This window comes from Calonectris borealis, chromosome 2 (genome assembly GCF_964195595.1).
Source record: "Calonectris borealis chromosome 2, bCalBor7.hap1.2, whole genome shotgun sequence".
NCBI lineage: Eukaryota > Metazoa > Chordata > Aves > Procellariiformes > Procellariidae > Calonectris > Calonectris borealis.
The window spans coordinates 165,044,456-165,067,777 of record NC_134313.1 but is presented as its reverse complement, the minus strand read 5'-3'; the positions used below and the strand labels follow the sequence as shown (position 1 = coordinate 165,067,777).

Genomic DNA, 23,322 nt, shown 5'->3' with positions numbered 1-23,322 from the left:
GTTCTGACAAGCAGGCATAAATTATAAACTTTGTGCTTGATACTTGTCAAGCATTTTTGTCCCCCATGTCAATCAGTACCGACTATGGGTCATGAGCTAAATCTTCTGATGCTTGGACACTGCTCGTTCCTGCGCTGACACCACCAGCATGGTTATCCATCTGAGTATTTACATCGGCACTAGTTAATTTAATACTTGGTCCTTCTGTTGCAGACACTGTTTCCACATATTTGATGTTGTTGCAGTTTGATGGGTTTTACTGTCCCATTTCCAAATACTGGGTCAAACCAGCACCTTAATTTTTTTCTGAATAACAGCTCAAGAGCATTTAGGATAACAGGTGTATTAAATGAGGTGCTCTAAATACACTCTTAAGTTTATAGAGGTCTGCCCACATCCTATCAGATACACATAACTTAAAGAAAAATACTGAACAGACATCTCACTAAAAAAGGTATTGATCATATCTTTTTTTTTCCTTTTTAGAAGCTGATGGCTCAGAAAGTTTATGTTACTAGCCATGCATGGGCAACCAGTTGTTTAATTTTCATAACTTACCTGTTTTGGGGTTACTTACTTCCTTTCTACTTGTTTCTATTATTTGGACAGAATTAGTGACAGGAAGAGAAGAATGAAATGAAAAATGGCCGAGTTCTTACTACCTGGTACCAACAACTTCCGTAAGTTCACTTACGAATCCTTGGCTGCTATCGAAAAGAGGATTGCTGCCAAGAGGAATTCTCGAAGAAATACTATAGACCAGAAACCTGAGGAGAAACCACGTCCTCAACTTGACCTAAAAGCTTTCCAGAAGTTACCAGCTCTCTATGGAAATCCTCCTCCAGAGCTCATTGGGGAACCACTGGAGGATCTCGACCCGTACTACAAAGATCGTAAGGTTAGAGCCAACCAAGATGCTTGGATTTTAACTTGTTTTATTGTGTTGTTAAGAAATGTTTATGTGAATGATTTATCAAACAGTTTTGCTTACATCGCTTTGGAAAAACTACCATCCCTTTCTAGGTTATAATAATGCAGGCAGTTGGCACAGTTGAATGACATGCTGTAATCTTCTTAAAAAAAGCTTAATTTTGAATTATAGGAATTAAATAAGATGAACTTCATTAACATTTGAATCAGAATGGAAGCAGAAAAAATAAAATGGATAAAGGAAGAGAAAGGGGTTTTGAGCCATACCTACAAGAAATGATGATAATTTTGCAAGTTTTCTTGAATTCCATGGTTTGAAACAATGTGTTCCTCTCTATCTCAATGCTTATGCTCCACTTACACGTACAATAAATGATCCCCTAAGTATAAAAATTATTATAAAACATTTACGGATGAAACCTTAAAACCTACTTATTCAAGCTCCATGTTCTAGTCATGAAGTATTGAAGAATATGATTTTCAATAAAGAACAGAGAAACGGGAACTAATCCATTGGAAATTATGCTTATTGCTTGAGAAATGGTTAATACTTTGAACTAATTTCTACAGTCTTAGAGCTAGAGGATCACTATCAACAATAGCAAATAATGATAAAGGCTGCAATTCTTCCTTCCACCTCTGCATACCTTGACTCAATGAGAGGTTCAATTTATTTTAAGAGAATAGTCATAAGCAAGATTAGTTCTGTGCACAACTCTTTGCAAGCCCCAAGGCTTAAAAAAAGACGTTCATGCTGAGGATTTTTTTGCAGCTTGATAGTTAATGGGTATTAACTCTTTCATCGGTTTATGATGAAAGGATAGCAAAATATTACAAAGAGTCTTCCCATTTAAACAAATAGACTAAAGTTAACATCAAGCTCTTGCTCATCACTGATACAACAGGATACAGTACAAAAATATGTTCTCTGTTCACTTTCCTGAAAGCTTTACTTCATGTTTCTTTATTTCTTTAAAGATTTTCATAGTGCTAAACAAACAGAAAACGATCTTCAGATTTACTGCTACACGTGCCTTATGGATCCTCAGTCCTTTCCATCCAATCCGAAGAACAGCAATTAAAATTTTAGTACATTCATATCCTTTTGTTGGCGTCATTCACTCTCCTTCATTGCAAAAAGCTACGTAATCCTGTGCTTTCATATTTTAGAGCATTGAATGAATCTAGTCTTTTCTTCACTCCAGATTACTTCTGATTATGAATTACTTTAGAAATTATTATTGTCTTGGGGCTCTTGTGCCACTTAGAAATAAGTAGTTTTGTGAGTATTGGGGGTATTGAAGCCTGATTTTCTACAGATTTGTGTTTTGAGAATGATGTCTGATGTTGGTTACCTGATGTCTCATAAACAAGTATCTTCCTCAGTGAGAAGATTAATAAGATCTCTATCGCCTTTCTCATCTTCTGTTTACCCAAACTGTAGGAATTAAATTCAACTCATGTGCCAAACCTGATCAACCATTGACCAATTTTAAGAAAAAAAGGCTGAGATAGGCAGGCACACATAAGAAAACACATAGAAAGAACAATTAAACAAACTTAGTTTCTTTAGGAAATCAGATTAAAAAAATATATCTTTGGTATAAGAAAGTGAAAATTTCCAGGGATGCTGTTGCAGGGAATGCCTTTGGAATATAAAGGTAATATAGATCCCACCTCATACATCAAATTTAGGGGACGGGAATCACTAATGTATTGCTCCAGTTTGGCACGGGGGAATGAGCAATACCAGAGCAATAATGTTGTTGCTTGGGGCTGAATCAGGCCCAGCGCAGAGTCTGCGATATCCCTGTGTGGATTTTAGGTTTCCAGCTATCTCCTGGCTGTGTGGTGCTGAGTTAGTTGCAATGGGTCCGAAGATGTCCTCGTAGCAGGGTACAGACATCCCTGGAGGAGTGATGCCTCTCATCTGAGGCTTCCCCTGGTAGCAAGTTGGCTGATATTGGCATTTCAATACTAGTGGTCCAGCTCCTGGGTTTGTGACAGTTTGACCATGCCTAGAGCTAAAGCCAGAAGATTTTTTTTGTGGTGATGGAGAGGGTGGATGATGGAAAGGCTAGATGGACATCTACCTCCTGGATTGCCAAAACGTGTGGTATGACACAAGGATGAGATTCAGCTCCTGAGCCAAGCTTAGGCTTAAGCTTAGGTGAGCTACACGTGAGCTAGATGCCCAAGTTCCCATTCATCCCCCACAGCCAGCAGGTCCCAGAGAGCAGCTAGGCAGCCCCAAGAGTTGGCTAAACATGGGCATCTAGGGTCCTTTGAGATACCTGCAAGTATCCCGGCAGACTTCACATTGTCCTTCAGAAGAGCACAGCTCTGTCAATTTAGAGTCAGGTTTGGGCTTCATCTGTGTAACCTTGGGCAAGTTTTTAACTTTTATGTTATAAAGTGAAACTAAAAATACACCCTTCCTCCCACTCTTTGAGTGATTGAGGATCCTTTTACCAAGTTTGCAATGCTTAGAGCAGCAGATTTCTAGCCCATACAGATGTCCAGATGACATGAATAACAACAGTAGTGTGTTGTCATCTAACAGAACTCAAAATCAGCATATACATGTGCATGCTGTTCTTACATGTGCTTTAAACTCAAAACCAGATACTGCATCTATGACTGATAGTTACATTTCTGAATCAGTGTCGCATTCTTTGCCTTCACTCCCGTGACTTACATTATTCACTTTGTTTATCATGTGCACTATTTTAACTAATTGTGTATTCATGGCTCTGACCGAGTCCTCTAAGGTTTCTCAATCTTCTTTGTGGAACAAGTATGTTGAGTAAGTATCTGTGGGTATGTATGTTTTTTAGTTCTGTAGTTATATTGAATTATTGAGACTTGCCTCCTTCACTCAAGATAGTTTATGAGGGATTTAGAAGGAAAGTTGCTTGTGTTAGGACTTTGTCATTTTTTTTGCTTTGAGGGAGTATTTTTGTCTTTAAACTCAAGATCTACAAAAATTGTGGTGTTATAGGAAAGAGTAAGTGTAGATTAAGTGCTGCAGTTGAACTAGCTTCATGTCTGCCCTGCTGCTCCAGTTTGTTATCCCACTTTCTGAAGTTATTCAGTAATTATTTGCTCTTTACCCAGACTCATTTCCCATTGTTGCTGATGCTGATGAAGCACATCAAGAGCTGCTGTCTTTTAAAATTCTTTCTAATAATATCGAAATGCTGAGTTTTGCTCTAATAAAACGTTCTGTCAGAAGCTCCTGGCCTGCAGGACGTTGTGAGAAAGTAAAGCTCTCATCTTCAGCACTGCCAACACTTGCAATGTTAAATCACAGTAAATCCATGCCTTTGTAGTCACACTTAAGCTGGATAATCCCATGTTTTTATTTTCTTTAAAAGAATATTTCAGCTCTCACTTTTTCAGTTTGGCACAAAAATATTAGAATATGAACCCTGATAATTCTAACACCTAACGCAAAGGAAAAGATTCCGAAATACTTCGTTTTAGAAACAGCTCTAAAGTTGTTTCTGAGTATCTCATGTTACCTGACACTGAAACAGCTGGGAATGGCAAATCCTCATGCAAGCAGGAACAAGACTCTGCATGGTATTAATATACATATCTCCAGAGATGCTGGGATACTTCCTTACTTATGAGAGCAGAAAGGTTAGATAAGAGTTGTATCTGCTGTTGGCATCAAAACTACTGTTCAAATGCATTTCAATAATAATTTCAGAATACTTCTTTCCAAATGAAAAGGGAAGCACTACCTCCATATAATTTCTTAGTGCATTTGCTGACTACCAAATGAATGCCTTTTGAATTCCGTAGGGAGATTGCTCTCTTGTTGAAATGGTAAGTGCACTCAGTAAGTCCAGAAGAGCTTTTACTGATAATTTTCCATTAATAAGAATAATTGCCGTCTTAAACTGAAAATCCTGTACTCTTGTATTTCTCTGAGTGTTTCAAACATTCTGCACAGAAATGGATGCTGTGTGCCCAAAGTAAATAATACACAGCGTATCACACATTCACTTGGCCTCTTGAAACCAGAGGAAGATACAAATTTCGATCTTTATTTTAGCAAGTAGCTAGGAGTTTTGTGTTTCTCAAATTATGGGGACTTGCATGAAAGAATTTGAAAAAAATTGCTGAATGCCAAAAAACCATGTCATAGGCGTGCACGTTAATAGCCATGTCCAGACAGTCAGCTACTGTCTCAAACTCCAAATGAGTCAGATACCGATAGAATACAGTGAAATCAACAGCAGTCTTTCCATTACTTCTCTGCAGCACTGGCTTGGTTTGTTGGCCTAGACAGTACGTAGCCTGACTGTGTCTCTTTTGTTAATTGCTAATATTGCTGTTTTCCTTTGGTGCTTTTCTCCTTTCTTTAGATATACTTTCACTGGCATTTACACTTTTGAATCATTGATAAAAATATTGGCAAGAGGGTTCTGTCTAAATGAATTCACTTTCCTTCGAGATCCCTGGAACTGGTTGGATTTCAGTGTTATCGTTATGGCGTAAGTGGGAACATATAAAATATGGATTACCTGCACTCTGTATTTGAAGTTCTTGTTGCTGTGGTGCAAAAGGCTGTCTGCAGTGCAAAAAAAAAAAAACCCCTGTGGGTCCTAACTGCATCTGAAACGATCTAGGATATTGACTCTTCCCCTTGCTTCATTGCTTACTGTATAACAACAACGTATGAGTCGTTCAAGAAGGGAATAGAGCTGTGCAGAGCAAGATATACTCTGTGGTGAATGTACGTGAACGGATGCATTTCAATCAGTGAAATGTAGTAGCTGGGCTGTCAAATACAGGCATACTGATCCTCTGAATGAAAGTGTAAGTTCGAAAATAGAGCGATGTGTATAGACACCAGGACAGTGGATTAAATCTGGGGCTCTTCATCTCCAGAAATCATAGTTTGAGCTTCGGTTTTCAGTAATTGGAGAGCTTTTATATTTGTTAGATGCAGCCACAGAAGGGAGATAGAATCAAAAGAGTTCAGCCAGTGTTTCAGCCTGAAATGAATGATTTTGAGTGTTATCTTTGTTTATATTTTAAATACATGATATTTTAAGATGCTGACACAAAAGCAGCTGTGCACAAGCCAAGAGCTACCTAAGGAAACTCTAATAATCAAAACATGGGTTTCTATTTTATAAGTCTTCGGGCAAATTCTTGATATGCAATTTATTAATACTTTAAATATGCTTGGAAGTATTGACAGTTAAGAATGACCACTGTAAAATAATTTCCCTGTTTACTCCGTTCAGCCACTTGATGTATCACATCCTGACTTTACAGGTACGTGGGAGCATTTAGTAACTTGGGAAGTGTGTCAGTCCTTCGGACTTTCAGGGTTCTGAGAGCTTTAAAAACCATTTCAGTAGTCCCAGGTAAGAAACTCTATTTGCTGAATATTTTCTGCTACTTATAACCAATTCTTAACTCCAATCAAAATGTTGGCTTTTTCTTTTTCTTTTTTTTTTTGTTTTCTCCTTTTTTTTTCCTCCGTATCTTTCATTAGTTGCAGACACAGCTGAATTTGTGGACACAAATAGTGTCTCAGTCCACTGACCCAACCAGAATAAATCAAGCATTAGAAACAATCTTATATTTAATTTATTTTCATTATGCTTTTAAAGATTTTGTTAACACTTTATTATGTCAGTTTTACAGAATGTTCTTTTAGCTGGTCCATGTGTTATAGTTCAACAGAAACACCTCCGGTAACTGAATGGACTTTATTGTTAATGATCTTTATTATTAATGTGAGTGTGTGGAAGATAACTTCCTGGCACAGCTGGTAAGCGAGCCCACCAGGGGAGGTGCCTCGCTTGACCTGCTGTTCACAAACAGAGAAGGACTGGTGGGACATGTGGTGGTCAGAGGCCAGCTTGGGCTTAGCGACCATGAAATGGTAGAATTCTCAATACTTGGTGAAGTAAGGAGGGGGGCCAGCAAAACCGCTACCATGGACTTCCGGAGGGCGGACTTTGGCCTGCTCAGGACACTGGTCGAGAGGGTCCCTTGGGAGACAGTCCTGAAGGGCAAAGGGGTCCAGGGAGGCTGGATGTTCTTCAAGAAGGAAGTCTTAAAGGCGCAGGAGCGGGCTGTCCCCATGTGCCGTAAGAAGAACGGGCGGGGAAGGCGACCGGCCTGGCTGAACGGGGAGCTCTGGCTGGGAGTCAGGAAAAAAAGGAGAGTTTACCACTTGTGGAAGAAGGGGCAGGCAACTCAAGAAGAGTACAGGGATCGCGTTAGGTCGTGCAGAGAGGAAATTAGAAAGGCAAAAGCCCGGCTAGAACTCAACCTGGCCACTGTCGTGAGAGACAACCAAAAATGTTTTTACAAATATATTAACAACAAAAAGAGAGCCAAGGAGAATCTCCATCCTTTATTGGATGCGGGGGGAACGTTGCCACCAAGGACGAGGAAAAGGCTGAGGTACTCAACGCCTTCTTTGCCTCAGTCTTTAGTAGTCAGAGCAGTTATCCTCAGGGTACTCAGCCCCCTGAGCTGGAAGATAGGCTCAGTGAGCAAGATAAACCCCCCATAATCCAAGAGGAAGAAGTTAACGACCTGCTACACCACCTGGATGCTCACAAGTCTATGGGGCCGGATGGGATCCACCCAAGGGTACTGAGGGAGCTGGCGGAGGAGCTTGCCAAGCCACTCTCCATCATTTACCAGCAGTCCTGGTTAACAGGGGAGGTCCCAGACAACTGGAGGCTCACCAATATGACGCCCATTTACAAGAAGGGCCGGAAGGAGGATCCGGGGAATACAGGCCTGTCAGCCTGACCTCGGTGCCGGGGAAGATTATGGAGCGGTTCATCTTGAGGGTGCTCACAAAGTCTGTGCGGGACAACCAGGGGATCAGGCCCAGCCAGCACGGGTTCATGGAAGGCAGGTCCTGCTTGACCAACCTGATCTCCTTCTATGACCAGGTGACCCGCCTGGTGGATGAGGGAAAGGCTGTGGATGTGGTCTACCTGGACTTCAGTAAAACCTTTGACACCGTCTCCCACAGCATTCTCCTAGAGAAGCTGGCGGCTCACGGCCTAGACAGGTGCACTCTTCGCTGGGTAAAAAACTGGCTGGATGGCCGAGCCCAGAGAGTTGTGGTGAACGGAGTTAAATCCAGTTGGCGGCCAGTCACGAGCGGTGTTCCCCAGGGCTCAGTTTTGGGGCCGATCCTATTCAATATCTTTATCAATGATCTGCATGAGGGGATCGAGTGCTCCCTCAGTCAGTTTGCAGATGACACCAAGTTGGGCGGGAGTGTTGACGTGCTGGAGGGTGGGAAGGCTCTGCAGAGGGACCTGGACAGGCTGGATCGATGGGCCGAGGCCAACTGTATGAGGTTCAACAAGGCCAAGTGCCGGGTCCTGCACTTGGGTCACAACAACCCCAGGCAACGCTACAGGCTTGGGGAAGAGTGGCTGGAAAGCTGCCCAGAGGAAAAGGACCTGGGGGTGCTGATTGACAGCCGGCTGAACATGAGCCAGCAGTGTGCTCAGGTGGCCAAGAAGGCCAACGGCATCCTGGCCTGTATCAGAACTAGTATGGCCAGCAGGAGCAGGGAGGTGATCGTGCCCCTGTACTCGGCACTGGTGAGGCCGCACCTCGAATCCTGTGTTCAGTTTTGGGCCCCTCACTACAAGAAGGACATGGAGATGCTGGAGCGTGTCCAGAGAAGGGCAACGAAACTGGTGAAGGGCCTGGAGCACAAGTCTGATGAGGAGCGGCTGAGGGAACTGGGGTTGTTTAGTCTGGAGAAGAGGAGGCTGAGGGGAGACCTCATCGTGCTCTACAACTACCTGAAAGGAGGTTGTAGCGAGGTGGGTGTTGGTCTCTTTTCCCAAGTAACTAGTGATAGGACGAGAGGAAATGGCCTCAAGTTGCACCAAGGGAGATTTAGATTGGACATTAGGAAAAATTTCTTTACTGAAAGAGTGGTCAGGCCTTGGAACAGGCTGCCCAGGGAAGTGGTGGAGTCACCATCCCTGGAAGTATTTAAAAGATGTGTAGATGAGGCGCTTAGGGACATGGTGTAGTGGGCATGGTGTGTTGGGTTGATGGTTGGACTCGATGATGTTAGAGATCTTTTCCAACCTTAATGATTCTATGATTCTATATTCATTATTGTTTCCAGTGTTTCCAGATTCTTTACAGATTATCAGTGTTGGAAATTTCATTTTAATTATGCATATTACTCTTTCAGATAAGAAAAACTAGACTATTTCTGGTTCCTCATCCTTGCCTAAATATCTTCCAGGGATTAAAGAAACATCTGGAAGTTGTAGGGTCAATCAAATGAGGAAAAAAAATATTGTTCTCATATTAATTACTTTCTCATCCAAACTATACTTGCATTGCAACATATTTGTCACATATTATCCAGTAATTTTGGTATTTTGGTATATTTTTTTAACTCAGTTAAAACCTCAGGTTTTCATCCTGTTTTTCCTTTCTATATTGTCTTCCTAGGACTCAAGATCATTGTAGGGGCACTTATCCAGTCTGTCAAGAAACTTGCCAATGTGATGATCCTGACTCTTTTCTGCCTGAGTGTCTTTGCCCTCATAGGCCTCCAGCTTTTTAAGGGCAATCTAAGATACAAGTGTATCAAGAACTCTACAGAGTCAGGTTATTTTAACAAAACATGGGAATCCTATGACATGTTTGCTAATGATACAGGTAATTTTTCTCCTTAATTCTTTTTTGGATGATAGTATAGACACTTATGCATGCATGTTTTAGCACTGCTGTAAATGATATTGATGTTTTGATGATTGGTATTTTGATGAGTAACTACCCTATAATGGCCTTCAGATTGCCAGAGCAGCTTGCAGACATCCAGGAATGCACCTCTTTCCTTCATTATAAGACATAACACACCCAAATTTTCCAAAATTCTGTTTCCCAGAATGATATGACAATAACTGAAATACGCATTAGCTCATTCTCTGGTGTAATTCCCCAAAGTTCACCTTTTACTACATGCTGAAGAGTTCGTACATCTTCATTTTGCTGCCCAGTGAATTACTTTTCAGCTGGAAACAGAAGAATTTGTTTAAAAGTCGAAGTTGCTTTCTTCTTCACATCATATGTATCTTATTTTATGTCTTATATAAGATATATACAATATACATCTTTCATGTATACGTCTTGACTGAGGCTGGTGATGGAAGCATAGAGCAGAGATCTGAAAATGCACCAAAGCATTCTCAGAGGAACATCAACTGTAAGATGCAATTCTGAAAGGAAAAGCCTTATGCTAAAGGAAAAGCCTTAATATACATGAAAAAATACACTCGTAGTAAACAATGTCTATGCCAGAAATATGAAGAAAGCCTCATCACCGAAGAAAATCTCCACCAGCTAGTTCAGACATAGCAGCAGTTATATAGGGAGAAAAGCATTTTCCCAGGGGAAATGTTGAAATACATAGAAAAGCCACACAGGATTGCTGTTTGTATACACTCCATGTGGGAGATTTGTTCAGGTAGAATTTCTTTAACTTCATAGAAAATCTTTATATAAGAGATTTTTGAGAGAAACTTTTTGCAAGCAACTCTTGTACCTACCAAAAAAACACACATAAGAACAAAGTCATTTACATATATAGAATGTTGTGAAAATCATAATTGAAAACAAACTTCAAAAGAAACCAGGCAGTGACTAGAGTAGCCCACAAGAGATCATGGATATGACAAACTTTGGCTAAAAATACTAAATTTCTATGCTGAAGAAACAGGAAACAAAAACATCTAAATTCTGGGTTTTTTTTAATGCAGACCATTGCAGCTATATAAAGGCAATGGCCTAGAGAAAGTAGGGCTCAAGAAATTAAAAATCTGTGTTGCTTCGCAAGCTTTGTCTTGTTCACATCCTATGCCATATATCTTGTGTGCGGGGTGATTCGCAATGATGGCAAAAGGAACAGGAGGGCCCAGACAGATTTAATGAAAGCTAGATGAGTTTCCTACAGGATTTAGGACTTATAGCACTGTAAGCCCAGTTTTCTATTAAATGGGTTTATTTGTATATTTTTTACAGGCTGCTTTGGTCCTGACTTTGTGTGAAATGCCCATCTCTAACATGGAGAACTACATGTTATTACGATTCTCTGAAGCTCAATCACTGAATCTTCTTAAAAAACCTTTTTGTCAATTGGCAGCAGCAGAGCTGAACAAAATTTGGGTGGAGAGTAGCCCAGATAGTGACTCATTCTTTTATGGTGTATTTACGTGGTACGGTACAGCTGATATTAAAAATTCCTGCTGGCTCTGAATCATGCTGACTTACCTGATGAGCACATCTGAGGTTTGAGAAGCACCAGGAAGACAGGAGAACTCCCTCGCATCTGGGATAATAAACCCACATCTTAATGGGTCTAATTAACTATTAGCACTAAAGCTATTACTTTCAGTGTGCTGCTACCTCAGGCATCAGAGTAACTCATGCTAAGAGAAATAGGGAAAGAGGTCAAAAAGGGCAAAGGGCACAGCTCCAGCACCCTAATGGACAAATCTGTATTTCTCAACTAAGCAGGGTTAGGACCTGCTGTCTGGCTCAGCAGAGCAGTGACACGGCATGGTGCATATCCAACTGCCAAATACTCTTTCTTCCTCCTCAAAATAGAATTCTGGTTTTATTGCTTATTGGAAACAGAACTGGTCTGTGCTACCCCAAATGATGTTTGTATGCTGTCCTGGAGAGGGCTAATTGCTTTGGGCCAAAACTGTGCCGGAGTTTGTGCTAATGATTACCAAAACAGGGACTGTGCTTGAGCCTGTGCCCTCCAATTCTTGATTTCTTTTATGCAGATGTGGCCAAAATGACAACATTTTTTAAAATTCTGCTTTAAGGACTGCCTTCAGTCTGAAATTTGTGCATACACATATGTATGTTTATAAATCAGGACAGGACATCTTGCAATCTGGTGCAGTTACTGTGAGCGTAGGAAACCTGTCTATGTGTGTGCATGTACACTTACAGGTCACTTACTCATCACTACTTACATTAAAGGATAGAGGATTCAGGCTAAAAAGTGCTTAGTTTTTAAATTTTCTTCCCCTTTTTTTATAGCATACTTTGCTAAGAAAGCGGGCACCCCAGATATTTTGCTATGTGGTCCTGGTGCTGGGTAAGTGCACTTAAGAATATTTCTTCTTTGGAAGTTTTCTCCGCCTCAGTGCTTCTGTATTTGCTCAGTCATATGAGACAAAAGCAGAAATTCCAGTCTTTCCTTGAACGCAGAAACAGGAACACAGACAACAAAATATAGTAAACAGATAGTTTAATACTTGTAGAGAATGAAGCATGAACCTGCGGTTGGTTTATTCAGGTCTAAATTCCTCTGAACCCTTCCAGAAGTGCTGTCTCTCTCTTCCCCACGGATGTATGAGAGAACTGAAAACATGAAGGATCTCAGATGTAGCACAGGACAGGCACACTCCTCTGTAAAGGCTAATGTGCGTTAAACTGGGATGAAAAACAAACCATGGATTTTGGAGGGCAGGTTTGGGCAAGGAGGGAGCTGTGGCTGCTTTGCACTGAGGGGCAGGGGATGAGGATTGGTGATGAGAGTGTTGTCCCGGGTTGGTGGTCTGCTCCAGCCTGTCGTCTTCCTTTGTTGCTGGGTTGTGGGTACTGCTTCTGCCATCCTTCTTTCCAGCCAATACTACCTGGAGTAGAAAATTGGCTTGCAATCTAATAAAACACAGATCTGAAAAATAATCAGAACTCTCACATAACTGAAGTTTTCCTTGAAATCTGCACAGTTAAAATAGCTCCACTTTTTATTATTACTTCTAGGATCTGTCCTCCAGACTATATATGCTTGAAAATTGGGCCAAATCCTGATTACGGTTTCACCAGTTTTGATACATTTGGCTGGGCTTTTCTTTCCTTATTCCGCCTGATGACCCAGGACTACTGGGAGCGTCTGTACCAGCAGGTACCAGCTTTGCACATAGTTCAGAACTAGTCTTCCAGGGAGAGCAATAGCTGAAGCAGAAAATGTGTAGAGGACAAAAAATCTCAAATAAAAACAATAGCTGCAAGTCATCAAGCCCAGATCCTCCCTTCTCCCTTCCAGCAAGCTGTGACTCCTCGAAAAGGGATGCTGAAGGTCTTCCCAGCAATATCCCTATTACCCTACTGGTTTAAGGACTTAAAAAAAAGTACTAAAAGGATCCTGTATTGTCCTTCAAAAATACAAGAATGCCCCCCTCCATCACCCTCATGGGGTATATGATCAGTGATTCATAGGCGATGGTATAGGAAGAGGGAGAAAGAGGGGGAAGAAGGGCCAATGAAGATATATTTCCATTTAAGCTTTCTAAAACATTGTGTCTAGGAAGCGGAGTACTTCTAAAGATTTCAGAGACACATTGAAAGCCTGTTTGGTATTTTTTATGGTAATTTTTGTCTCTGGGGTGTGTTGCTTACAGACCCTCAGAGCTTCTGGGAAGGTGTATATACTCTTCTTCATGCTGGTCATCTTTCTGGGCTCATTTTATCTAGTCAACTTGATTCTGGCTGTAGTAACAATGGCATACGAAGACCAGAACAAGGCCACCATTGCTGAAACGGAGGCAAAGGAAAGGAAATTTTGGGAAGCCATGGAATTATTACAGAAGGAGCAGGAGGTACGTAAATTATTCCCTTGCAAACATTAGTCTCAGTGCTCTGTTGTCAGTTGCATAAGAAAAACCATCACTCCTTGTATACAGCTGTATCTAGTAGTCACTCATGGGAACAGAAGCAAGTGATAACTTATTGCAAGTCGTGATTCCTAGAGCTACAGGAACAATTCCTTGTTCAGCTGTGTATTTTTCCTGTGAAACAATGAATTTTGTTGTGCATAATGAGCATTAAAGGCTGCTGTTACTGTAAGAAAAATAGTATTTTAAAATCTGGAAAATGTAAAATTCCATCAGCTAGCAGTTTCCAAAAGAAAATGTAGTTGGTTTTAAATTTTTCTTCTATTTTATCATTGTGGACTGCTGAGCAGAGAAATATACAGTAATTCCATTGATCAACCGCATTAACAACTGAGCCAAAACCTATTGTAGTTGAATGAAAAGTCTCCTGGTAACTTAAATGGCTTAGAAGCTTCTGGAACAAAATATCCCTGTGTTTTGAAAATATTGCCCTAAATTCAGTATGGGAAGGAAAGTCAGCCACAGTGTGAATACAGTCCCAAGGATCCCCAATGAAAAGACTGAGTTTTAATACTGTTTGAGCATTTATTTGGGGAAAAGGATGTATTCTACAGCATTATTTTCAAACTGAGTATTTTTATTGTAAGCAAATCTGCCATATGGAGGAATAGGAGCTATAATGTGATTATTTTGCCCCTGGCAGGCCCAATACATGAGATCATGTAACATACTGCAAATAGCAAATTGTTCAGTGCTCCATATGTTGGGGAAATTCTCTTCTCTTTCTTTTAGTGTTATAACACATTGGAAGACTTTTAATGAGTTTTGTGAAACGCAAATTGTTAAGAGGAAATAAACTAGTGTTTTCCTTCTGCTTATATTCAAAGTACCCAGCAAAAATATCATCCATGTTTTTATTTTAATTTCAGTCATTGGCTATTAAAGGAATTGATATCCTGTCAATTAGCTCCTTTGAAGCCTCTTCTCTGTCTACCAAAGAAATGAAAGAAAGAAGCAATAGGAAAAAGAGAAATAAGTCCTTGGGGATAGAAGATAATGAAGAAGAACAACAATTCCCCAAGTCACAGTCCACAGATAATCAGCGAAAGTTGGTAATCTATTGTCTGAATCTGAGATCCTTATAGCTTTTCCAATTTTAATAATAAAATAAATTGCTTGAAAGCACAAAACAAATCCTATTACAAACACTGATCACTCTTAAGTCTTCATTTTAATAACCTTTTGGGGTAAGGAAGAATTATATGTAAAATTTCATTTGAGAAGGAAATATTATAAACAAAGCGTGGAAGGAAAGTTATAATAACAATTACAATACATTTTCTGTAACATTGAGGAATAGAAAAAAGTTAATTACTGTGAGAATTTAACTTTTGTGCCATCATTCTTTGTTAAAAAAATCTTACTTAAAATATAAATATAAAGCTTATCACAAAAATAGCTGTTACAGCTGGTAGGATTTTGTTATCTGCCTTTTAAAATCTGAGCAAAATCCTTCCTGAAAAATCTAAATTAAATAAGAGTTTTGGACTTGGTATGGTTGATAGGAAATTTTATGAAACTCTAAACGTTTATGGCTTCCCAAAATCTTCTCTATGATATTATGCCATTCTCTCTTTATTCCTTTTCCTGGGCTTTTAGTCTTTCCTTGGTCTGGTGTACGGTCCCAACGCAAATCAGCTGAAACACAGACTTAGCCATGGGAACGTGTTCAATTTCCAAATACCTGCTTTAGAAGTTGATTCCAGTGCGGATTTTGGTGATGAGGAGACCCGCAGCGCCGGGGAACACGAAATCCGGTGTCGGTCACTGTCGGTCACGCAGACGGGAAGACGCTCCAGCGTGCAAAGTCAAATGAGCCACAGCTCTCGCCCCGCTACCCCCAACTGCGTGCAGAGCAGCAAGTGGGCTAACGCGGACGACTGCAACGGGGTGGTTTTGGTGATGGGAGGAGGAAGCAGCAGGGTACACAGTCTAGATCCAGTGTCTTCTGAAGGAGTAATGCTTCCACCAGTGATGGAAGACCCAGGAAAGGGTGATCTGGTAAGTAAAAGAGATTATTTTGAGTATATCCTTCATATTATGGTTTCTCCATAAGTGGCAGGTTTTTCTTATCTTAAAAGTTTCAGTGAAATGGCAAACTGGTGTGAAATGAAGCATACTGATGTGGGGAGTTAGTTGTTGTAGAAAGTGGTTTTTAATACTCTGATGAATTCCTGAAAACTGGAGTTCATTGCTTCAGCATTCCTGTTATAAACCCTGTTTTTCTGCTATGCACAACTTGCACTAACATACTTTTGAAGGTTCCTAGTGCTGGAATTATAAGCCACCAGAGAGTCTTTTTATCCCATGACCTGTCCAGGGAGGTAATTTTGAGCAGTACCTATAATTTCTTTCTCCTTCGTAGCACCTTTAGCATCATGCAGAAGTCTGTAAGTTCCCCAAGCAGGTAGAGACGCTTTTCTACCAGTTTATCCCTCATCTCTCTCCTTTTCCATTAGTATCTGGAATATTTCCTAGGCCTATTTCCCCTCATACACTTATTTCCAAGGTTTGTGCTTGCCCTGTGGCTATTACATGCTTGCAGGATCCCTTTACTGCAGCATTATTACTGAAGAGTAGGACCTTCGTTCTCAACATCTATCGCATCTTGTAGAAAGGTATATTTATTTGGCTGCCTGTCATTGTTCCCATTAACTTTCATAGTTACCCGTCATCGCATCCTACTTCATTTTATTCCTGTGGTATCTCCCTAATCATGTTTACTTCTTTAAGCAGCCAGCTGTAAATGATGAGAGCAGCATGATGCATTTGCCTCCTCATCTGTCAGTGGAGTACTTTAACGAGGCACTTCAGAGACAAAGGGCAGCAAGTGCAGTCAGCGTAATTACCAGTGTCTTGGAGGGTAAGTGGTTCCTCATTATGCTTATTTCAATCCTAAGGTAATGCTAGCATGAAAGACCAAAATGTCAATACATTTCTTAAAGGTTAACAGAGATTTGTAAGTGTGTAGTTAGCAATTTCATCGTTAATTTGGCTCTTTTTTTTAAAAAATGCATTATCACACAGTCTTTATGTACTGGAACACATCCTTTGCCTATTGCAAGATCTCGTTTCGTAGGACAGACAGTGAAGGGGATTGGAATGAGTGGGTGGAAGGAGTTTCTCTAGCATCTGAGGTGCGGGGCTGGGATACTGTTTTCTCCTCCTGACCCTGCGACTTGGGATATGTCACTGGCAGAGACATAGGCATGCAGAATCCAACAATAAGATTATGCAAGCAAAATCAGTTGTGGCAATTCCTGGGTTTTAAATACTTAACTTCACTATTTTATTCCTTTAACTTACCTTTCCATGTGAATTGGGGGGGGGGGGTGTATCACTGACAGTTATTTCGATGACTGATAGTTTTGTTGCAGATCTTAGTGAAAAATTTCAACCTAAGTTGTTCAGGATGAGGAAGTCTTGTTTTGTTTTGTCCCTGTTGAGGAGCTCTGTCACCAGTTCTTGGACTACAAGTATGAGATTTAGCAGGTACTGTTGTAGTAGGGAGGTCCCTTTTTTTAATTTTTTTTTTTTTATTTTTCTTGGGAGAATCACAGTTGCAGCACATCTGGTGGAGCCTTGCTTTGCGGTGTAATTCACCAAAGATCTGGGGTTTGTTGCACACTTTCAGCTGTGAACTGGGATGGAGCAGGGCTTGTAGCAATAAGTGGCTGTGGATTAACCTGAGAACAGGCATCAGAAAGGGGAGCAGAAAGGGTCTTTGCTGGAACGTGAACACCAGTTCTGCTGGATCCACGCTGTATACATAAAGAAGCAGCCATTTGATCTAGAAGAACAGAGGACAAGAGCTAGACCTGGAGTGGGGTTGAGTCAAGGTGATCACGCTGGAATAAACAGCGTAGGGTGGAATCTGAGACTCAAGCCTGGAGGAGAAGAACTGAAAACTAAACAGTGGGAAGAAATAAGGACAGGTCCAACTAAGAAAAGGATATGAGTCCAGCTCATCTGATCTCTGAAAAATTTCCAGGTCCCTGAAAACCAGATTACTAATAATTCCTATTGTGCTTGTATTTAGCTTCACATAAGCTCCAGTTTGTCAGTGAATTTGCACAGGACTTCAGCGGCGTCAAAAGTATTTTGGAGGACCCGTTAATATTGATGGTGAAGAAAGAAAGGCTGTGAGATTTATATTTGACCAAAAGGATGTAAATGGCAAAGCCAGAACAGCTTCTATCCCATGTTTTACTTATAGAAAATGGAGAGGTGGGGCAACTTGCGTCAGCTGGGAAATGGTAGGCGTGACATTTCCAGTAGAAGTGGCCTAAGGCCAAATTTCAGGCACCGTAGTTTGGATTTGCCTCACCTACAATCAGAATTCCTGTGGCTGCCTGTTGCTTTGAGAGCCAAAGGAGACAAAAAGATGTTGGGTGTGATAGAGCCAGTGTCCTAGACATCTACGTAAGGATAAGGTGAAAAGTGCCTTAGCTGCTCCTACAAGAGTGCGAGAGGATGCGGTGGGGCCTCTGCCTTGTAAACATCGGTGTTTAGTCAGATGATTGTAGTACAAGTCTGAGTCTGAGACAAATAAAACCTGACCCAAGGGCTTTTGAAGTTCACATGAATGAAATTTGAATCCTCTTTTCTCTGAACTTTATCTTCATGTTTTTTAGCTGATGTAGGGACTACATGAATGGTAGAAAGTGCAGGGAAGCTTTGGGGCTGTGTGTGAGATGTGAGGTTTCCTTTTTCTTTGGTCTTTTGAATACTTGAAGTTGTTACTTCACCATCTTGCTCAGTGATAACTATTTAATTATAGTGGGGTTTTCTTTTGCATTTAGAACTTGAAGAATCCCAGCGGAGATGCCCACCGTGCCTGAATGACTTTGCTTTAAAGTATCTAATTTGGGACTGTTGTCCGTTTTGGTTGAGAATCAAGAAGAAAGTGGCTGCTTTCATAAAGGATCCTTTTATTGATCTCACCATCACTGTTTGCATTGTGATGAACACTTTGTTCATGGCACTGGAGCACAATAATATGTCAGAAAACTTTAAATCAATGCTTAATGTCGGCAACTTGGTAAGCAAATTCTCAGATATGTGACATTTTATACCAGGGATTGATTGATGGGTGTTTTCACATGAGACATAAAGAGTAACTGTAAAAATTGAAGATGAGCAAACTCTGCATTTATAAACTCTAAATTTCTAATATAGACAATTGCCAGATTTTATTGATACATTTGTAACACACTCCTGAAAAGGCAGAAAACAATCCTTCCATTTTAATTGAAAGTGAATTAGAAGTTCATAAAAATGGGTTTTGTTGACCTGTCCATGAATGTTATTTGTGGGAAGATGATCTAAAGATACAATAAATTCATGACTATTTTTAGGCTGATGCTACTGTTTCTTTGTCACAGGTTTTTACAGGAATCTTTACTGCAGAAATGATCTTAAAAATCATTGCTCTAGATCCCTATTATTATTTTCAGCAGCGCTGGAATATTTTTGACAGTATAATTGTCACATTGAGTTTAATCGAACTGAGTTTACCCAAACATAAAGGCAAGAAAGAAAAGCGAAAAGGAGGAACCCTGTCAGTTTTACGATCCTTCAGACTGGTAATGCCTCATGCTTACTCAGTTGTATAAAACATTATGTTATGAATATAATAAAGAATAATTCTGTTGTCTGCACTTAGGATGCAGGAAATGATTATTTTTAATATTTTTTTTTTCCTCCTCTCAGACTAGGAATAAGAAACACAGTCTTAAACTCCTTGTGATGTTAGAGTCAGAGTTTAATGACATATATATTTCTTTTGAATACACTAAGAAATATTCAGAGGAAGAAATATTCCAGAGAAGATATGTTATAAAACTGGTGTCAAAAATTAAAAACTAGCACAGGAAACTTAGGAAAAAAGTGTGAATACAAATACAGAAAAAACAATACTTAAAAATAGACGTGAAATGGTGTTAAGTTAGTCGTATCATATACTGTGGACCAATTTAAATTGCTTTACCAAAAGATAGACTCCTTTTATGGTGATATAGCACCAGTCTTCCAACTTTTCTCCTTTGTGTTACATGTAAGTTAAGCACCATAGTCTACATTAAGTGCATTGTATGGATACCTGCCTGTGTGGGCCAAACGCTTACCAGGGACTCGTGTTAGCCTGGTCCTTTAGGAGGCACTTATTTTACGTTTGCAGTGTTTCCCAGTTAAAAAAAAAAAAAAAAAAAAAAAAATCTGCAAATACTTTTTAAAAAATATTAGTGTCACAGTGCCACAAATATTACATAGCTGGAATAGTTCAGAACATCTGTAAAATAATTTTTGCAGGATTTGAATTATGTAAAGATGGGTTATCTCTACCGATGTCTAACACTATGTTTTATGTTTCTACACAGCTGAGGGTCTTCAAACTGGCAAAATCCTGGCCAACTTTAAACACACTAATTAAAATCATTGGTAACTCCCTGGGAGCACTGAGTAATCTGACCCTCGTCCTGGCAATCATCGTTTTCATTTTTGCTATAGTAGGGGTGCAACTTTTTGGGAGAAGCTATGGGGAGAACAGCTGTAAAATACATAAAAATTGCAAGCCACGCTGGCACATGATGGACTTTTTCCACTCCTTTCTCATCATTTTTCGAATTCTATGTGGAGAATGGATAGAGACCATGTGGGATTGCATGGTGGTCGCTGAACGACCGCTGTGCCTTCTTGTCTTTCTGCTGGTCATGGTAATAGGAAATTTAGTGGTGAGTTTTCCAATATTTTCTCCTCTTTATCCTGTGAATGGTAGAATCTACTTAATTGCCATTTTGTCAACAAAAGATACTTTCCCTAAACACAGGTGGAAGAGTTACCCATATGTGTTATAGCCTGCAAAAGCCTCTTTTGCCTTTCACCTTTGAGCTGCTGTCCATATTTTCACATTTTGTGTGCTTTGCATAGAGCATCACTTGACCTTTTCCTGTGGCAATGTGACAAGGAATATCTTTGCAGTAAATATAATACAGGCAACTATGTTTCTTCACATCTTGGGATTTGGATGTAAATAATCAGTAAGGCTTATGGCTTACCTGCTTGAATTAATGGAGCTGAGTGCTTAAGTCCCTCTGTAAATGAATTTTTTTTTTTTTTTTTTTTTTTAAGATCTCATGTAAGTATTGAATTCTTTATCAGCAAATGGCAGAATCTACACTCTCATCACGGAATTCAGGATTTTCTTTAATCATGTCCAAGTATGTTTATACCCAAAAGCTAAATCCTGCTATGGCATACCCTACACGGACTCGCATGCCCGTGCTGGGGTGTAAGGGGCAGGCTGCCTTCCTGGTCCTGTTCAATCATATCTGCCCAAATCATAAATATCTTTTTTTAGTAGCTTTGTTTCTTATGTCATTCTTAATATCATTCATATACCAATCTTCCCTTAATTTAAGAAACTGCTGAAAAGAATTAAGTTTAGGAAGTCCTTTATGGAAAATATCTGTTCTGTGGCTGAATCCCAGATCCCGGGGTTCTACACCACAATGATTGGTTTCAGTGATGAAATGCTGTGAGTGATATTCATATCACATAATGTTAAGTGTCAAACAATTAAGTGCTTAGCCTACGCTCCTTGTTTAGGTTTTCTTATTATCAAAGGAAACAGAGACGTATCCGAGAGTGAGATTTATTCCAACCTAAGGTCAGTAACTAAGACAGATGGAATGAATTGGCCTCTGGAGGGCTAATGTTCTCCACTGACTGTGGTCCCTGGATGACTCAGGGGTGCTATCTGCCCAGTTCTGACACGATAAAAATCAGGATACATAGATCCCATCCCAAACTGAAACATTAGGAAAAAAATTAAATTTTCCCCTTCCCTTAAAAAAAAAAAAAAGTGGGGTTTATAAATTCTTCTATTTAAATGTATCCAAAAGCCAGGGAGGAAACCTCACTTCAAGCTTCTTTGATTTTTATTTTTGTGACAGTGTTGCAGGTTTGATGGAATTGCTGGGCCTGAATCTGATTCTCACAGTATTTTGGACGTAGCACCACAGAGACCTGATTTAATTCTAGTTTGAAGAAGGAAGAGACATTATTAAACTGACAAGCCATGACCATAGCCTTTGTTACTACTATAACCTTTGAAAAGTTGTTTTGGCCAACTAATGCATTTGGCATGCACACATCTGTTTTAGCTACTATTTTAAATAACTTTTTGGGGGAAGAGGGTCATGGGAACATAGAGCTTTCTGAGAGAGAAGTTTAGTCCATCAACCATAACGTGATCAGACATAGTCATTTCATTATTACCTTGTCTTGGTTTGCTCAGTAAGACTGAACTTTGATAGTATCTGTGTTCTTCAAAGTTAGAATTTAGATTTCTAAAAGCTACTCTCCTGACTTTTAATTTTATTATTATTTCAATGACTTTCAGGTTCTCAACCTTTTCATTGCACTGCTGCTGAATTCCTTCAGTACCGACTGTCTCCAGACAGCAGAGGATGACAGAGAGATGAACAATCTTCGGATTGCCGTTGCTCGGATTCACAAGGGATTTCACTTTGTGAAGAGTGTTACATGGGATACCTGTTGTGGAAAGCTCAGGCGTATAAAGAAAGCACACAGGAAGAAAATCAAATTGACTGCACAGAACCCACTTGGGTTCAAGCATGAAGAAATAAAAAATTGTAAAGACAATTACAATAATGAATGGGCTGAGAAAAATGGGGACAAATGCTTAGGTCTTGAAGATTTTATTACCAATCCCAATGTATTTGTTTGTGTTCCTATTGCTGAGGCAGAGAATACAAGTGAGGGTTTTGAAGATGATGATAAGCTGAGTACATTTACAGACATAGAATACAGCAAACAGGTAATAAATTTCTTTATTTGTGTTGGAACGGTAGAATCATATACATATTGAGGGATGCATGTATGGTAGGAGACTATCTCTAGCAGAACAGGGTGGCATATGCTGATCCATTTCCAGAAAGTTACCAAATTTCGAACTAAGCCAAAAGTACGAACTATTTTGGCATTATTTACATGAGAGATTTTAAAAAGTATGCTCTGCTTAAAGAACATTAACATGGACTCATAATGTGAATTTATAGCTCTGGTCCATTCTCGGTATTTGTCCTTGCCATGTGTAGTATATAGTAATTATCAGAACAATGTAGGGGTAGCCTTATTAAGGTCATGTTTCTTATATGATAGCATATATTATCCTATTTCATTGTTTTCTCTGAGTTTTTCAGTTCTATTTTAACCATAGAAGACTGCCATTCTGTCTCAAGATTTCCCACCTTAAGTTTCCATCTTAATCCCTATGCAAAAATTCTCACTTACCTTTTGGCTAGTTGACTAAAATACTAATTTCTCAGTTTGCTGCATATCCTTTGGGAAAAATTTCCCTTTCTCTATCCTTAGGTAAAATCAAAGACTCAAAATGATCATATGACTTTTGTCTGGAGAGCCCCGCTTTAAATGAAATGCATATCTTATCTCTCTTTCCCTTCCAACTTGTCTATCCCCCGAAAAGGGAAGAGAAACCCCCTCTAATCCACAGATTATTTTCAGGATGAAAATCACCTGAGTCAAAAGGGAGAAAGAGGGAAAAATTCAGGCAGCTCGAGTGAAGGATCAGGATTTTCCTCTGAAGAATTCAGTGTGCTTTGCCTAGGAAAGGATAGGAAGG

At 39.8% G+C, this 23,322-nt stretch overlaps 1 protein-coding gene across 1 annotated transcript in view; it reads left to right on the top strand.

The window, feature by feature from the left end:
* Positions 1–643: 643 nt before the first annotated feature.
* Positions 644–23,322, top strand: part of LOC142078412 (sodium channel protein type 5 subunit alpha-like) — a 36,889-nt gene continuing 14,210 nt past the window's right edge. Inside the window, exons 1-15 of the mRNA XM_075140875.1 lie at positions 644–898; positions 1,909–2,027; positions 3,629–3,736; positions 5,307–5,435; positions 6,226–6,317; positions 9,415–9,624; positions 12,019–12,076; positions 12,748–12,889; positions 13,386–13,583; positions 14,528–14,710; positions 16,395–16,521; positions 18,461–18,699; positions 19,043–19,243; positions 20,036–20,389; positions 22,060–22,497. Coding sequence (XP_074996976.1) covers positions 644–898; positions 1,909–2,027; positions 3,629–3,736; positions 5,307–5,435; positions 6,226–6,317; positions 9,415–9,624; positions 12,019–12,076; positions 12,748–12,889; positions 13,386–13,583; positions 14,528–14,710; positions 16,395–16,521; positions 18,461–18,699; positions 19,043–19,243; positions 20,036–20,389; positions 22,060–22,497 — 2,853 coding nt within the window. The remainder of the gene's footprint in view (positions 899–1,908; positions 2,028–3,628; positions 3,737–5,306; positions 5,436–6,225; positions 6,318–9,414; positions 9,625–12,018; positions 12,077–12,747; positions 12,890–13,385; positions 13,584–14,527; positions 14,711–16,394; positions 16,522–18,460; positions 18,700–19,042; positions 19,244–20,035; positions 20,390–22,059; positions 22,498–23,322) is intronic.